The sequence below is a fragment of the Ursus maritimus genome, unplaced genomic scaffold (assembly GCF_017311325.1).
Source record: "Ursus maritimus isolate PB19 unplaced genomic scaffold, ASM1731132v1 scaffold_3, whole genome shotgun sequence".
Lineage (NCBI taxonomy): Eukaryota > Metazoa > Chordata > Mammalia > Carnivora > Ursidae > Ursus > Ursus maritimus.
This window is the reverse complement of record NW_024425563.1, coordinates 36,567,263-36,586,361: the sequence shown is the minus strand read 5'-3', so window position 1 is coordinate 36,586,361 and position 19,099 is coordinate 36,567,263. Positions and strand designations below refer to the sequence as shown.

At 39.9% G+C, this 19,099-nt stretch overlaps 1 protein-coding gene across 1 annotated transcript in view; it reads right to left on the bottom strand.

Annotated features, from left to right (window-relative positions):
• Window positions 1-19,099, bottom strand: part of DOCK4 (dedicator of cytokinesis 4) — a 409,266-nt gene that overhangs the window by 181,710 nt on the left and 208,457 nt on the right. Inside the window, exons 9-10 of the mRNA XM_040644086.1 lie at window positions 4,824-4,905; window positions 3,504-3,564 (exon numbers count right to left, since the gene is read on the bottom strand). Of these exons, the coding sequence (XP_040500020.1) occupies window positions 3,504-3,564; window positions 4,824-4,905 (143 nt within the window). The remainder of the gene's footprint in view (window positions 1-3,503; window positions 3,565-4,823; window positions 4,906-19,099) is intronic.

Below are 19,099 nucleotides of genomic sequence, written 5' to 3'. Positions count from 1 at the left end.
GCTCGGGCTGATGATAATTCAGCCGATGGCTGACGTCTCCTGGCATGGCTTTCACTCTGACACAGTTTCATCTTGTTTCAATTGTTATATATTCTGAAGTATGTTACTGAGATACTGTTTTAATTAATTATTATATTTACCAATGGATTGTTCTGAAGACAGAAAGCAGAAAGTATAGTGAAGCTGAAATATAACAAGGTGAGGAAAAATAATGAAAAAATATGCAAATCTGTTTCCAGATGCTTGGCAACAGATACAGAAGTTGTTTTCCATCTGAGCAAAACTCTCCCATAGCACTTCTAGAGGACTCCAGGACTCTCCCAAATCCAGTGTTAGATGGGTTAAAAAAAAAGGGGGGGGACGGCAATATCCAAGTTGGCTTTCATTCATCATTAATAAAGTAAAACTACCACGGCACTGCATCATTTTTAGGGAAATGCTTACAAATAGCATGAAAACTTCTCATTTTATCAGATAGAATCAAAACTAAAAAACATGCCAGTTGCTTTTTAGATGTGGAAAATTCAAAGAATCATGTTTTCATGACCTGATGCTGTAATATGTGGCTGAATTTCAACCCATGTTTTAAATTTAAATTACACTGGCAAACCAAACACTTTATCATGTCATACTTGAATTAATCAACCGATTACACTTTTACTCACAAAACTGACAAATTTAAAACTCTGATCACTTGTTAAATGGGAAAAAAAAAAACTCTAGGTTATCTCTCTTTTGAATATTATTACAGATTAAATTAGGATGAAATACATCCTCCAATCCTTACCAATATCATGATTTATGTTTCTTGCTTAATCATTCCCTTGTAAATGCAAGGCGACAAAGAGACTAGAAGATTTCCGAGTGGAGTATTTCAAAGTCAACTGACATCACACAAGAAGTTTAGTAATAAAAAACAACAACAAAACCCCTGAAACTCCCATCACGATTATTTCCATGGACTCCTCTAGCTCTAAATTCCCAGGAGTTTAGGCACAGCAGGCCTAGCACCCTGATTTTTTGACCCCCTTCGGCTAGAACTGCAGGAAAGGGAAAACTGTAGGTGCCTGGGGAGGACAGCCACATTCGGGGAATGCGGGGAGCGACCCCTCACAACTTGAGAAGACGGCAGGGAGGTTTCGGTCCCTCTCTCTGACCGCTGGGCAGCATCGCTCCCGAGCCTCCACACTGCTCGTGTCCTCAGACCCTTAATTTCAAGCTTTCTTCCCCAGCCCTGCAGCCACCACAGCTTTGGATACAAAACTTTGGTCTACGTCCTGTGCTGAAAAGACTACTTGATGCCAGCCCTGGCGTTCCCAACTCTAGAATCAATAAAAGTTCACAGTTCTGGTCAGATTTCTAGGAAAATTCTCTAAGCAGAAAGGAAGATAGGCATAGGGAAGGTAAAAATATTTAGCAATACTTAGTAAACAGTTTTTAGCAACCAGCTGAAAGCCAAAAGGAGAAACAGAGAGGTGGAAAAACCTTTAGCAGGGTGGCCAGGAGGATATGGGACTATTTATTTCTCTTTTTTTCCCCTTCTCTTCTAACCAATCAAAGATCCGGGCTCAGATTCTGAGGCAAGGTGCCATTGCTCCTGTTCTCGGCAGCCGATGAGGGTCAGTGTGCCCTTTTCTTACTAAAGCAGGTACAAGGGATATTCTAGGAAAAGTAAGAATTATCTGTCCCTGATAGACAAGAATCCTCTGCTCCTTAATTTCATTGCAGCAGATGAAGCCTTGCCCTTTCTTAGAGTTTCTTACCTTCAATCTAATTTCTTTTCAGTCTCAAAATGTCAAACCGGTAAATGGGACCTGACCAACAGGCAGCTTCTGCAGTAATCTCAGTGGAGGATTAATTTGACCAAAGCTCAGGGGGGAAAGGGGGTAACAGGTACTTTCTGATTCAACATTCATTCTGATGGCTTAACGATCATAAAAATCTTAGGGAAAAAATGCAATCACTAATTCAACACCACGTATTCGAAAGGCAGATGTGTGACTGGCAACACGCACACAGCTTCCTCCGCAGGAGGGCCCCCCAGACCAGGGGCAAGCAGGGCCCAGAGCCCCCTCTGCCGCATGAGTTTCTCACAAAAACCTGCAGATACCTTCTAAAAGGTTCTGAAAGCAAAAGGAGTTTTCTCTCCATACTGTAGAAGATTACATTCAAATGCAATGCTTACAGGAAGGCACCCAAAGCCACATTTTACATGAACAAATGGCATTACGAATTTGAATGAAAAAAAACCACACTCACAAAGAATTATCTAACAAATGCACCCCTGCCACCCTGGGAACACAAAAGCTTTCTCGAGAAGTAAATGATCAGCAGCATGCATTCCAACTTTTCCAACATTTTTAAAGATGCTTTCCAATTTCTTCCCCATGTATACCCTCCTACAAAAAGAGAATTAAAATGAAAAACAGTTTACTTTTTTTTTTAATTTCAACTGCCCCTCAACTAAAAAAATAGCATACAATGAAAATGGGTTTTCAGAACTGATTTTTATGAGAAAAAATATATAGAAAATCTATGTTAGAATGGCAACATGTTTTATAGTTTCTCTCAGTGCACAATGTGGTTATCAGATGCATAAGATAAAAAAGTATAAAAATAGAGATCACTATGCAGGATTGCACAGCAATATATGACCATCCTACAGAAGTATTCCCAGGCAAATAATGGAGCACAGTCAGTGAAGAAGTGGGAACCAGTATCAGCTGGTTAGCTTTAAAAGAAAAACTGTGTAGGCTATGCTCTTCCTCCTTGTACCTAGGTCCTCTGTCATAAAATACCTGCTTTTAGAGGCATTTTATGAGCAAGAACAAGTGAACATATTGTGGCTCTGTTGTGCAAGCTCGGTGTGGAACACCCAAAGAGTGCTCTGCAGGATAGTAATAAATGCCACATTATATACATGTTTCCACGGTCAAATCAAATTTGGAGAAAGCCAGGGCCAACGAAGTTAGAGAGGCATTTTAATATTTCCCAGGAGGACTTCTGAGACCCTTTAATGAGGTGATGATACTGTCAAAGTGGAAAAAATATATAGCATTCAGGGTTTCATAACCCTTTACTTGTAGCTCTTTTTGCAATAATGCTCTGCAGCATATCTGCACTTTGGAAGATGCCAATTAGTATCAAATTTTCATAAACTTGTAGGAAATCCAGATCCTAACCGTTTAATTTATGCTGTTCACAGCAATTAGAATTTGCAAAGACAAGTAAGAAATTTTGAATCAAATATGTTTAGGGAGTCCAATAAAGCAAAACAAAGCGCCACAAACTACCGAATGACTTACACGGAACGAAAACAACATCTATGTGTGACGCGTGAGGAGGCCGCCCCTGAGTTTGGGGAGGTGAGGGAACAATTCCCAAATGCGGGGATTCTTAGATTCCAAACTGGCTTTCACTTCCTTCTGATCCTGACAGCAGAGAAATCACACCAACACAACCTTTCAGCACTTCTTCGCCCTGCTGCCAAGTGTTGGACTTACCAATTCGGATAATGTGCACAGTGATGTAGATGTCCCTTCTTAGCTCACTGCTACCCAAGTCCTGCCAAAAAAAAAGGGGGGGGTATTTTAAAACTCATAATTTATATAGAAGTATTAAAGGTCATAGCACATTATTTCCACAAATAACAGAAGAAAGACAATGTAGACATTCTTAATGGAATTTTGTAGCAGAAGCATATAATTCAAATCCTGTTCTAAAAATACCACCACAATCAACTTAACACTCTTAGTCTACGAATGTCAAATAAAGCTTAAAAAAAAAAAAGCCCATTTTATAATAGCCAAATTATGGAAACAGCCCAAGTGTCCATCAACTGATGAATGGATAAAGAAGATGTAAGATAGATAGATTACACACACACACACACACACACGGTGGAATATTAGCCATAAAAAATGAAATCCTGCCATTTGCAATGACAAGGATGAGGCTAGAGAGTATTATGCTAAGCAAAGTAAGTTAGTCAGAGAAAGACAAATACCACAATATTTCACTCATATGTGGAATTTAAGAAACAAAACAAACAAGCAAAGGGAAAAAGAGAGAGAGAGACCAAGAAACAGACTCTTAACTACAGAGAACAAACTGATGGTTACCAGAGGGGAGGTGGAATGGGGTGATGGGGATTACAGAGGGCACTTACAGTGATGAGCACCGGGTGTTATATGGAAGTGTGGAATCACTATACGGTACACCTGACACTAATATTACACTGTGTTAACGAACTGGAATTTAAATAAAAACTGGAAATAAGATAAAAATACCACTACAAGTTTATAGTGTAATCTACTCATGTCAAATAATACTTTAAAAATATTCTTCTTTTAATTTCTCACTCATTCTTTAAACATTTATGAAGTACATTCTAAATGCCGTATGTCATGTGGAGTGTAACAGGCTCTAACATACACCAAACGAACGGAGATGTGTCTATGAATGGTGGGTATTCAGGATTCTGGGCACTACTGGACTTTGGTGTTTTTGTTTTGTGGTCTCTTCGAGCATTTTTATTTTATTTTATGCTTTTTATTATTATGTTCAGTTAGCCAACATACAGTACATCATTAGTTCTTGATGTGGTGTTCAACGATTCATTAGTTGCGTGTAACACCCAGTGCTCATCCCAGCACCTGCCCTCCTTAAGCCCCAGGCCCGCAGCCCCGCCCTACTGTACTCCGTGTGTTATTTACAAAGTTTAAGCAAAGTCACTATGCTCTCTCACAATAATTTATTTCCCTTAAGTAACATAAAGTACAACCGGAAGAGTCTGCCTCCTAGATGAAATAAGATCCACCTACCACAAAAAGAGAGCAGTGTCGTTCTGGTTTATCTGGGGCTTTGGGAAGTCCGTTTCTATTCAGCCTCAAGAAAAATCTCTCACTACAAGAGAAAAAAAGTTTAACATTCTGAAAATTATTTAATATCTAAGGACTTAATACTCTTCTAGTTACTCTAAATCATACGAGGTAAACTCAGAACATATTAGGTCCTTCATTCGATGTCAGAATTGCTGTTGTAAATGAGAAGCACGCCCAAGACAATAAACATTTGCTTCACTTCAGACAATACTGGCAAATCGGCAAGTGCAAAAGCAGAAAACGCAAATATATATGCAGACAAAAAATTAACTTTCGAAAGACTAGGTTTCCATATCAGTGATATGTCATTCTTAGTATTCCAAAAAGTAGAAACAAGGGCACTAAGGGAAAACGGTGACCTGTCACATTTTGTGTGTTTGTAGCTAAGAGTATAGTTTTCATGTTGTGTGTCCCGCTATTTAACTAACATCCCACAGGGACACCGTCCTGAGTGCTAACCACCTAGCAGAAGGCTTAACATTCTATGCTCTTATAAATACATCGTCCAAAACACCAAGAGAAGGCGCAAGAAATGAAACTTGAATTTGCACTGGGCGAAAAGGAGACCTCAAACCCCCCAAAGAACTTGCATTTGAAACTGCAGGGTCCCCAAATTAAATACAAACACAAATGCTATTGATCAGCCACTAACTCAAATCAATATACTTGTGAACATCATTTAGATCCAAGGTAACGTTACCCCATTTATATTCAAATAATAAAAAAAAAAAATAAGTAAAAGAGAAAGAGTATCAACCCGAGAAAAATGAATGTCCCAGCAACCATGAGCTTCTGAATTCAATATCCTGGTGCCTGCGACAGAATCAAATGGCTGCCTGCCTCAGGCAGAGGACACGCAGCCGACACCCACAGGATGCAGTACCAGGGGTATTAGCACCCAGTGTGGCCTTGGTTAGAGTAGCTTCGGCCTGGGGGCCAAGCAGGGAGAGTGCAGGGCATTGGTGAGGCTCAGAACTACCAACTCTCCATGCTTATTCTCCACTCGATCCTTGCCTTAAGTAATGGCTCTGTCAACGCAAATCTCCCTTCTCTCATACAGGGGAAGAAATGAAAGCCATAACCACATCTCTAAGGACGCATATGGATATGAATTTATGACTGTTCTGGAACATTTTTATTTTCTTTTGTGATTTAAATCTAGATAGATACATGTAACAGATTCAACTACCTGGCTTACCTTGGTTTTTTTTTATTCTTACATTATACCTATTCCTGCCCTCTCATATGAGAAAGGGCAACCCATGCACATTTCTGTGGGGTCATTTCCACACCTATTTATCTGTGGGTTTTTTGGGTATTTTTCCGGAGAGCGGCGGCTGATGAGGTCTGAATGGCGAGAATATAAATCGCTGCAAGGATTCTCAAGTGAAGCTGAAGTTCCCACCCGATACAATTCTGAAGTCGAGGCTGGAAATGACCGCTCCCATGCAGAGTTGAATTACTATTACCCCAATCGTCATTTGCGATAATTCAAGGAGCAAGACTGTACGCTTTCTTCACAGTGGAAGAAAATTCACCAGTATTTCCAATTTAAGACATGCTCAAAGGAAATGTGTAAAAATTCATCTTCGGATAAATGAATTATACTTAAATAATCATACTAGGTAATACTATTTTTGCAAGAATTCACCATTTGATGGCCACTCTGCTAAGGACTTTACAGGAATGGACCCATTTAATCCTCACTATGCCCTTATAAAGACAGTACTACCATTACGCCCATTTTATAGCTGGGAAAACTGAGACACAGTAAGTAGTTTTGCCCAAGATCACAGACCTGGAGCATAGCTGAGTACTGATTATCTCCCATGTGTTAATTCAAAACCTTTGCACTTCATATGAATGCTACAAGGTAAATCTTTTCTCTGCTTTATAGAAATAAAGAGCAAATATGTCCAGACTATTGAGATAAAAGAGAAGTCATTCATCTGCGCGGGACACCCACTGATTCAGTCAGGCCCGGTCCTAAGAGTACAGGGTTACCCTCCCTACACCCTTCCTGGCCTCAAGGGAATGAAAGAAGTGGAAATCTGGTTCAGCAGGTTTCAAAGCAGCCCCTGGCTTAAAATAGTTCCTTGGTCATTTGTTCAAGGAAACATACCTAGAAAAATAAATTGGGAAATAAATGATTTTATTAAACAAATGCAGAGCTCCAAAATGATTTTAGAACCTGGCTTTAGTTAATTGAAATTCCTGAGGTGTAAGACTGGTATTTGGTTTTGCTTCTTAGTCATCAAAGAATGTGTATTGATTATATTTTAGTCCCAAACACAAGCAGTGTGACCTTATTCCCCTCTTCTTTATCACGGAGGGCATGCGCTACTTTATATTTTTGTACTTTTTTGAGATGCGTTTATGTTTGAGGCTCCTCTTTATCCCTACTGGAATGTTTAAAACAAATTTCTTTATCTTCTGACAGGCCAGTCCAAAAACATGAATACCAATAAGATAAATATACGAAAGTCAACAAGACGTTCTAGATATTAAAACCTTAACTTTAATACTGATACAAAATACCACTCTGTATTTGCAAGCTTCATCAATATTCCGGTAAAGCAACGTTTCCTAAAGTATTCTATTTCAGAAAGAGATTCCTTTTGCTCTGTCACTATTTTAATTTCACCAGTCTAGACAGAATCCTGATTATGCAAGTATTATACTATATCATATCCTGTTTCAGAAAGAATATCAATACGTACTAAGCCAATGACATACCCCCTCGGCTTAAGCATGCCTTAAGGGGTCGATAAAAATAGACTGACGATGGGTACTATGGAAAAATAATTCATGTGTAATTTTTTAAAAACCAGACTTCTATTAAAAGGAAAAAAGAAAACCTTTATGGCCAATTAAAAAAAAATCTTTTTTATTCACTTAGTGACAAGTTATACAAACTCAAATCAAATTCTCTTCAGCTTTGGTGATAACAGCCACTACTTAACCAGCAAATGGTTTCAGAGGTAAGCAGAAGGCCTATAGCACTGTGTGTTATACGCAAACAATGAATCATGGAACACTACATCAAAAAGTAATGATGTACTGTATGGTGACTAACATAACATTAAAAAAAAAAAAAAGAAGACCTATAGCAACACATTACAGAATCTTTGAATTACAAATAAATACCTCCCACGCCACCCCCACCCCAAGTTTGGAGAATACCAAAATGTATGCCTTCGTGGCTGGGGGAGAAAAACCGAACAAGTCACTGACATTTCACTCTGGTATATCTTCTACAATTCTCTCACAAACTTTTGTGGCCACACATAAAGGCATTTTCGAGACTCTACTGTAAGGAAAAGGGTGGCGTCTCCTACTAGAAAACAAAACTAGTTTTTGTGATTTTAAAAAGTGGTCTATGATAAGATGTGAACACCTCAATTATATTGCTTATATTTTTTTTTCCTAATCCTAGCAGGTGTGTGTGTCTCTTGCTAATACATTGTGAGTACCTAGAGCACAGGGTGGTCACCATCAACCTTCACGTCCCCAGCTGCTAGCCAATGACTTGGTACTTCCTCGGTGTTTAATTAAAGACTGAACAAATACAATCTTTTAGGGAAAAGAAAAAAAAAACACGATCCAAATAATTGGGGAGCTTTATTTCCCTTCCTAAGTTTCCCTCTCTTCTCCAGAATGTCCTTTACTTTATGGTGAGAAATGCATGAAATTCTCCAAAGAGACATTTTAATCAATGATGGCTCCCCACCAGATGTGAGAGTCACCTAATTAACTTCATGGCACCCCCAGATTCCAGATCATGCTTTTAACCTTGTCCCCTGCACGTTTTATATCTTTATTATATTAAACAGACGGTAATGGAAAAATCTACAGTGACATCATATATTTCCAAATGAGAATACTGTGTCCTTCTTCATCATCAAAGAATGAATAAGCAAATAGAAACTATTCCAGAAACACTGAGAAATGTGAGTTGATATTACCAGCAAGGGGGAAAAAAATCCTCATTTGACTTTTCCATATACTGCCATGTTCTCCCAGAGGAACTTTCACTGCCAGAGAAATTTAGTGTCCACCTGAATTCCGTGTGTGAGCCACTATAAATCATTCTATATTATAAATCAACAAAGACAGATTCTTTCTTTGGAAATAAACAATAAAAAACCATAATTATTTATTATCTATGACTTGCCTTCTTCTAACAAGGATTTAAGGAAACCAAGATAATGAAATAAGAGTATAAATAAGCATTCCCAGCATGGCCCCAGGGGAAAAACAGTACCAGTAAATATTACCCTGTGCTAGGCACCACGACTTACACTTCACATGGATTTTCTCACTTACTTCTCACAACTGCCCTATGTGGTAGGAACCACCTCCATGCCCACTTTGCATACGAGGAATCTGGGGCTTGGCGATATTAGGTCAATTGGCCAAACCTGCATGATCAGCAAGGGTGGAGCCAGGAAGTCAATTAGTCAGGGTCTGACTCCAGAATCTCAGCTCTTAACCACAACTGCTAAACTGTAGTTAAAAGAACAGACTACCTTGAACAAAGTAGAGCAAGACTAACCATGTCATGTGAACAGGGAGTTTTTATTGTGAATATTTTCAATAAAATAAAAAATAATAATGAAAACACATGAAACTGAAAATCAATCAATCAATCAATCAATCAATCAATCAAGCCAGCCAGCCAGCCAGCCAGCCAACCAGCCACAAACACATCTGTGTTCAGGGAGTTTACGTCTGTGCATCTGCTCAGTTACTGCATTCCGACCGACTCAAAAAGACCCCTGATAATGAAGAGTGTATTTCCATAGAAAAGTTCTTGCCAGTGATCAGGTAACATGGGGTGTATCATGGGGATGGGAAGCCCGCTGATGGCTTCTGTTCCCATTCTCAGCAGGACAGGATGTTCTGGTCTTCCAGCTGCTCCGCCTATCAGAGCCACTGAGAAGCAGTCGCCCTTCTGTAGGAAAGGCCTTGCCTAGGGTCTTGGAGGCCCGCAGGCCAGTTGTGGGAGGGTGCTCCCAGACTTCTGAGTAATCCTATCAAGCGGCTCTTCCACAGGGTGTTCCTAGGATAATCAGTGGCTTCAAAGAGCAATGCACCTAAAGTTAGGAACGGCCAATGCCAAGGAGATTTTTCTGTTTCTCTGGATGGATTCATGTTTCCCTCTCTATCGTTCCCTTCTCGTAAGAAGCAAAACTGCCTGGTGATTACAGGTATGTGAAAATGACACAAACTGTATTTTATCCAAAAATATATGAGTGGGTACTATCTTGGGTTGAAACATGTGATGTGAAAGCTTAGTAGTCTAGACTGATCAATCTACAAAAAATTACAAAGAATATTTCTAAAATCATTGGAACAGTTAAATCACTGAAATAAATGTATGATCCCCAAGAGTAACAGTAACAAAAGAGAGAAAACACTTAGATGCTTAAGTTCTGGTAAATTAATCAGAAAAAACCCTGAACTGTCCGGTTCTTTTACACTCATACTTTATGAAACCATTTGACCAAAAACTACTCCATGTAGTAGTGCCTTCGAAAATGCAAAGTCACTTGTCTTAAAGTTAACTTTGCCGTGTATAAGGATAACAATTTATATCTACTCTACAACAAGCAGAAGTGAAGGGAGAGGCGCCAGGAGCCAAGGCCGAAACAGGGGGAGCGAGAGGACAAAGGGAAGAGTGAGATGATGCGAGGGGATGGTTCCGCTGTGCTCACTCCGAACCTCTATCCACAAGGCAAGAGAATGCAAACATACGGTGATTTCATGCTTCTATTTCACCACTTCTGCATTTTCTCAAATGCTTTCTGACTGAGGAACAGGATAAAATGCTGCCAACTGTCTGAGGGGGACCATTACCGTGTTCTTTCCTAGAACAAGTGGCAAAAGACAACTCGAAACAGGAAGGCTCCAGCAACTTTCTAAATGTGGACTAACGCCCCCCCCCCCCGGGCGGGGGGAGCTGGTGCTACCGCCCATTCCGGCAAAACTCTGGGCGGAGGCTGTGCTGGCCGCTGAACCAAGGGCTTCAGTGCTCACTGTGGCACAGAGGAAGGACCAAAGGAATGCTCAGTGGGAAACAGAGACACCTGCCCACCTTCTCATCCGGGGGCTCCTAACCCAGGTGGGCACAACGTGGGAGCTGTATAAAACCCAGGCCCCACCCTGGACAGCCTGACTTACTAGGTCAGGATGGACCTCAAGGCTCCCTGCATGTTTAACAGCCCAGTCATGTTGAAGGCCCACTGTTTTGACCAGATACCAAGGTCCTAACGAGTCAGAATTGCTGGCTGTCTTTTACAAGAGTCATACCATATATACCAGAAAACAGGCAATGCAGCCCTGGGACCTTCAGGCCAAAGACTTTTCCCTTTTCTTCTCCCAACCACTTAACCAGACAAGGGACAGTTTCTCCTTGGCAATAAATGAAAGCAACTCCTCAGGCAAGACTTCCTAAATAAAGCTATTAATGTGCTTTCTAATTTTAAAACTGAAGCAACATTAGGTCATGAGCTTTTTTCTGATTACAGGGAAATGGAAAGAGAGTGATTGTCGCTACCGAGGTTTCTGGAGTTCACCTAAAGAGTAGACAGACACTGAATTTTCTGTTTTTAATATTAATGTCCATGCTCAGATTCACCCTAAACATACTTGAGGGTGAGGGACTAAGCAACCAGCTAATGTGATGGCTTTGTCAGGACAGCAAAGGATTTTTTAGTTGAATGATACAAGGGGAGATAATTTTTTAAACTATAGTCAACTCTATTGCCAATTTTGAACATCGTGCTGATTCTTACTACTTAAGATGACTGAAAGCACTTCATGCTATTTTTCTTTTCAGAGAATAAAGCTATCTGAATCGAAACTTTCTAGAATAGTGTAACTCAATGAAAAAAGAAATTCCATGCTTTTTAAAGTCATAAATAAATGATATACATATCACCTGCCATTTCACATTGCTGACTGATGGATTTGAAAAAATGATCTGCGTTGACTGTCGATTTGAGAAAACCAGTAATGCTATAAGTTCAAAAGACTCGAGACCCCAGAAATCCCAATGTTGAATTCAAGTAAAATCCTTAGAAGTAGCTATACCGTTTGAGAAACTCAGGGAAATGCTTGCTTGCACCAACTCTAGAGAACTCATTAAGAATTTCACTAGTAAACAAGTTTCTCAGAGAAGTAACAAAAAGTAGGCAATGATAGGATCTGGTCAACAGAAAGAGGAACCATGAAATAAGAAGGCCTATATAGGCAGGATATCTCATGCTTATTCTTCTGGGAATTTACATAATTTGATCATTATAAATACCGTATCTTAGACACACCGTGAGGGAGGAAACACTCTGGTCTGTGCACGGTAATTATTCTGACCTTTCTAACAATGCCCCTTTGTTAGGGAAAGCACCTGTAATATGAAATCTTGAAAATAGAGCAACCTTGAGCTTAAATATACTCTGGATTGAAGCATGCAGTTCCTTGCAAGGAAATCTTAAATGAGAACAGAATAAATAATAAAACTGGAAGTAAGTCAAGCCCTATAAAACCATTAAATACAAGACATCTTTCATGCATTTCTTATCTCAAAAAGATGTTCTATTTTTTAAAAGAAAATAAGCAAAAAATCAAATTTCCTTTCAACAATTTACTGACAGATTCTTTGTATTCATTACAAGTTTAAAAACTGAAAACTACCTAAATCATTATTAAGTATTATTTATTAGCTACATGACACATGCAGTTGAGCTTTTTAAAGGTCAAGTGATTTTTTTTTTTTTAAACAAAGCAGCTACAAAGCCTCTAAGCCGATACACCAATGTTAATGTGCATGAGAACAGGTACATTACTTTTCACAGAGGTTTGTAGTCTCCGGAAACTTGAGAAGGAGCCGAAGGCACTAAAAAGATTAGAAAGCACTGCTTTAGACACTGCAGATATTTTTGTGAAATGGGAACACTATACTGATTAAAATACAAAGAGATGGTATAGAAACGATTTTTTAGAAATACTTCTTGACTTAAAGCTTAAGAGTATTTTCAATAGCATGAGAATCCGAGTTCTGGAAGGACAGGGATTTTTTTTTTTCCTGTATTACTCATTGATGTGTCCCCACTTGCCCAGATTAGTGCCTGGCTCTGAGGAGGACAGCAGTTATTGTTTGCTCAATGAATGAACATCAATGATTCAACAGCAGCAGTGTGAAATCATGCTCAATGGAAATAAAAAGAAGACATAGTCTCTGTTTAACTTGCAGTCAAAAATCTCTAAAGAGAAATACCGAGGAAAAGGCACTGCATATGTGTCTGCCAGTTTTTAGTCACATTTTTTAGCATGACAGATTTTGCAAATGATGCTCCCACAGGGACAGGTCCGAGAGCGTACTTCTGATTCACACAGAGTAACACGCGACAACTCCACCAACACTCCAGAAGCCCGCAGCAGCTTGAGCTCTCCCTCTCACTGAGAAGCACACGCCCACCGGAGTAGAAGGATGACAACAAAACGAAGACAATAACCGCACGATCTTACCATGTGTTGCCTCAACAACAACAAAAGACTTGTAAGCTTCCTCTAACCGCATGGATGCCCACCCAGCGGCACAAAAAGATGATGAGGGGATAAAGTCTTATCTTCAGAATAGGAGCCAATGAGGGCCCTATCATTCACAATTCCTTTGTCAGTGTTCAACCGTCTTACAACAGAAATGGCACCGAGTACCAAAGAAGTCCTTGTGAGATGGGTGGCTCAGTGTGACTGTAACTTCTTCAGTGGGGAACTTAGGAAAACGAAATCTGAATTCCCTACAAGCAGCAAACAGAGTGCAGAGCAAGAAAGACAGAGATGACCAGCTTCTTGGTAAGAAGAACACAATCTGGTCGTCTTTTAAAACACGGGAAGGGGGTCAAAGGGCCTTGTGGTCACACTCTCCAATAATGCACGAAGTAAGAGGAGGCAAGGAGCCTGGGTAAGTGGGGAGAGCTAAGAATGAGAAAGCCAGCTCTGAATGCACCGACTGTGAGCTTTCAGCTTTCTGCCACCTTGAACTTCCAGCCACTTACTGTTACAATCATGTATTAATTTGCAATTTGAAAAATAAATGGAATTGTATGGCTCTTAAAATGCTACAGAGAAAGAGTGGATGGCTTCTACCCTAGGTGTTCTCAGCGTGAATAAAGTTATTTCTTTGCTTCTTTTGTTTTAATTTAGATCTTCCTCCTGGTCCGTTTCTTAAAATGTCTCCGATGAAAGACATCACCACATCTCTAAAGCAATTATTTGTTGTTGTTATTTTTTTAATACGTGATACAGAAGTGTGACCACAGGGGAAGCAAACCACAAAATCTGATGAACTCCCAAGTGACAACAGTTCTGATTTTCACGCACCCGCTGGAAGAATTAAATGATGGAAAAGAAGAGGGAGAGTGGGAAGCAGTAGTGCCTTTAAACAGGAGGCCCCAGGGAAGGTCACTGCGGGTCACTGATGGCCAGACACCCACAGTGAGATGTGTGCCAGCACGTCTAGACACAGCAGGAAGCGCTCCGGGCCGTATGGAATACTTGATGTTGCCACACGGGGAGGAGCTCGGATGCCTCCTCTATCTATTTCTGTTCTCAAGCAGAGTTGTGCTCCCTGCACCTATGGCCAGACGTTCTCTCCACATTGTTGCTGTGCTTTGGAGAGGTGACAATTCTGAGCCAGCTTCCTAACCCACAACTCTACGAAGATCTCTGCCAGCTATCCTTCAGCATTCACAAACCACAAACGCTCTTCATTTATGATAAAAATACCAACGCTGAACTTACATGATCACACTCTAATAAATTGTAAATGATGTATGAAATGAGAAATTCTAGCACAGTGCTCAGAGAATTAAAAAAATCCGCTCTCTTAACTGTGTTATGCACCATACATACAGGGGACTACAATACATACACACAGACATACATTTCTCCTAGTCTGGGCTAACGGTTCTCTCTTCTACAAGCTCTTGAAAAATTTTCCGAGAACCTGAATTTTTCAAAAATAAAACAAAACACCACTTCTTTAATTTCCTGTAAAAAACAAAAAGGCTGTTTTTAGATCACATCTGCCCCTGAAGAGACCCATCAGAGGCTACGGTTGTCATTCCTTTGATTCTCCGCATCATGACGCTAGATTCCCAATCTTCTCGTTCTTTTCCAGCTCTGATGTTTCCATCTCCACCCCCCAGCACCTGCGTCTGACCCCTACTTCCGGAGCACCTCTGGCAGAAGCTGTGTAACTTGGGAGCCAGGATTCACTACCCCTTTCAGACCTCTCTCTTTGGAGGGGCCTCACCACAAGAAGCAATTCTATTATTCCTCACTAACTCACTTCCTATCATACTCCTGCTCAGTGTCCGCTCACCAGGCTCCTGTGAATCACTTTCAGTCCCCAATTTATTCTCTCTTTTGCTCTCCAATGACAGATCTTGTTTCCCAGCCTTATCTGTACTAGATCAAGACCACGAACCCAGTGTTTCCATCTCAACATTTTCTGTCCATTTCACTGGCCTCACCTCCCTTCCTCCCACATTAGAAGCAGCAGCATTCGTCTCAAAGTAGATGCCTTCCCTTGCAGCCTGGCTCCCTTCCGCCATTTGCTCCAGGATTTGCCTCTGAATCTCCAGTAAGGTCTCAGACTGCTGGGACACAACAGATACTCCTATGAAACCTGTGTAATGAGTGAATCAATGAACAAGTGAATGGTATGCCTTTCACAGAACTGCTGCCTTTCTTCACTTTTGAGAGGGCAAACCTGTACTAACTCAGAAATTCTGGGAAGCTGGTCCTAATAAAGACAGAGGATTTTGCTTGACATATAAGGTACGTCCTCTCACAGAATCTTTATTCGTCTTCTAAAAGCTGCTATTTTGCTTTATATATAAGTCAAAGTTTATGCTTTAAAGGTAATGTTATGAAGTACATGTTATAAAATACTGAATATCCTAGACCTTAGGAAAACATCCCTCTCAAGTTTTGTCAAATCCGTTTTCAAGGATATTACTGTCAGTTTATATAAACCCAGGAATATTATTACAGGCGGAATGGGTCCAAGACCATCCATGCGACTAGCGCCTAGACCAGACTAATAAACTAGTCTTCCTTATTGCTTTTTGCCTATGTGCATAAAACATTTGAAGCAGGTAACTCATTAACCATACACACTAAACTGCTCGAAGTTAAACCAAGAACCCATATACCTACCACAGAGAATCCACGACCATTAAATTTTGTCACACTAGCCACCTATCCCTTTATTCTGACTTTTTCATTTTTTTCCCTTCTTGTTGCTGAAGTATTTTAAAGCAAATCATACCCCTGATGCCATTCGAGCTGTTTACTAGTAAGTCTCTATGAATCTTACCTAACTATAATAACATGTACTTTAAAAAACAACAATAATTCCTTGCAAAATATAAGAATTCAAGACCAGATACTATTTATCATTTCTGGTTATGTTAAAGTACATTTCCTATTTGGGTTTTTGAAAATTATAATCTTTATAGCTACCATTTACTGACCAATTACTGGCGTCGAGCATTACACTACAAAGTATATCCATTTAATCCTCAAATAATCCCGAGAGGAGAGTGCTATTATCATCTTCACGTAGTAGATAATTAACAGCCATAAGAAAAATGAATTAACTCACCCCGGCCGATTCAGCTACTGAATTTAAAAAAAAAAAAAAAAAAAAAAACAACCCCAGATTTGAACCCTCTGACACAAGAGCTGAGCCAGTTATAAACCATACAGTGGTGCCTGGACCAGATACAGGAAGATACGTGTCTTGAAGATGGAGATACATTCAGACATACTTCATAGTTCTCTATGAATTCACATTAAAAAAACCTCTGCCCTACCAATAATATTCACTACTTATCTTTTTCATAAATGACAGAATTAGGATGATATACTAAAAAAGAAGGTGATTGTGGGCAACATAAAATTTACATGGAAATGAGGCATTTCAAGGAAAATGAGTTTGTATGTATTTCCTACCGTGTAAGAAAAATACATAACTTCAGGAAAGAATGTGAATAAGGTACCGGCAGAAAATAAATTTTATCTGAATTTAACTACTAGGAAAAGACTTTTGGAACTGGATCACCAGAATAAGACTTTCCAGGAATACTACCCTGCTGCTCTTTTCTCAAATAAAAGCCCGTGCCAGCAGCGAGCCCTGTACGGAACTAAGTACCCATTTGTGGCACTTAGGTCCTATTAAATAAATTCTCTGATGAGAATGAAATACAGTAATAGATAGGTCATGAAACAAATTTACAGCTTTAATTAATGAAGCCTTAGAATACATCAGTAAACAAAGTAATGAAAGTTATAAGGGAAGTAGTCAGCCAGTGCACGATGTCATTTTCATTGGCCCGTATAATTTACAGTCTGCTGTGGAGTAACTGACACAGATCCGCACGGGGAAGACAGGAGTGAGTGCACACATGCAGAGCGGTACGGCCTATGGAAACAGAAACACCAGGAGCATTTCTGCCCCAAACTGTTCAACAGCCAATTTTAAATGCAAGCCAAAGGAGACATTTGTAGCATATAATGTTAACCAGTTTGATTTCTTTATATATATATTTTAAAAAACCTCCCGATATTCCCAATCCTATAGCTCAGTTTATGCACATCCACACCCTTCCCCAACCTTGTCCTTTCTCTGGCCCCTGGCTCATCGCCCACCTGCAGTCTGAAGCCCATTTCCTGATGCCTCTGAAGGAACACTGACCTACCAAAGACATCCCCTCTCCTCTGAGTGCAGCCTCTCCTTTGTTACTTGATCTTTCCTGTCAACAAGCTCATTTTCTCTCCCACTCCGGTTTCTTAAAAAAAAAATTAAAAAAGCCCTCAACAGACCCCTTACCACACACTGGTGAGTAAAACTTGGTTGAGGAAGGAAACAGGATACGATAAATACTGAAGATGAGGAGAATGGGTAGAGAAAAGTGATTCAGAGTACTGACTCCTGATGAGGCTGCGAGTTAAAATACCAGCCACACGACATACCAGCTGTGTCACCTATTAATTTCTCTGTGCCTCAGTTTCCCCATCCATAAAAAATGGGGATAGCAATAGTACCTACCTCATAGGGTTGTTACAAGGGATAAATAAGTAAATATTTTTAAAAGAGCTTAGAACAGTGCCTGGCACACCATAAGCATTATATAAGTGCTTTGTTAAATAAATAGAACAGAAAAGAAGAAACAAAATAAAATTATGGATGATATCTAGGGAAATGGCTGCCTGACTTTTCCAGCTATACCCTTGTAGACTGGGGAAGTTACAAACTTTCAACCAGATAGATGTTCTCTAAAACCACTTTACTCATATAAAATGTAATTTATCAAACTCATTTTTCTACTAATTATGTAAATGTCAAGACTGAACAAAACTCAAAGAAATCAAAGTATGTTACATTTGCTGATAGTTGAGTCCAATGTAGCTTTATCTGCAGGGGTCTGGGCTGGTGCTGTTACACAAGCAACTGAGGAAGGTAAGCTGGGAAAGGAGGACAGGGCAGGTGCGTGTGAGCAAGATGGTGTCAGAGGCTGACGAAGTCTTTGCGATTACTTACAGCAAGACTTGTCTTACAGCAGAGGCCTACCATTCAGGGGCAGCTTCGGGTAGCAATTGTTTTGAGATAAAATTAATGGGCTTTCTAAGTATGGCCCAACTTCAGTGACAATTTAAGTTTTTTGCTGCAAAACGTACCCTTCCTGGTACTGAGGAGATGCATGTGGGTCATTGTTCCACTGAGCGGACCAGAAGGGAACAATTCTCATATGTTTGTCTCCTTTCGCATTTGCCATCTCCAAGTACTGCTGAGACATTTATCGCCGGCACACAGTAAGAGTCAATGCTACTTTGCTTTTCTTAAGGTTTTTGAGAAGGACTCAATTCAGAAAACCAATTTCTACAGCAGAGTATTTCTGAGGCCCTATGTTAGCTTTAGTATTATCATTATCAATAATTTATAACAACTTATTATTAAGACTATCAGTCTCTGAAGTTCTAACTCTGGCCAGTAAAATCCTGCTTGACTATGCAAACTTTCTGTGCCTCGGTTTCTTCACCTGTAATATTAGTGCTGATAATATTTTTAAAGCATTTAGAAGGAAGTCTGGAAAATGGTTAGTGCTCAGTAAACGTTGGCTGTTTGCTTCTTAGGGGAGGAAATT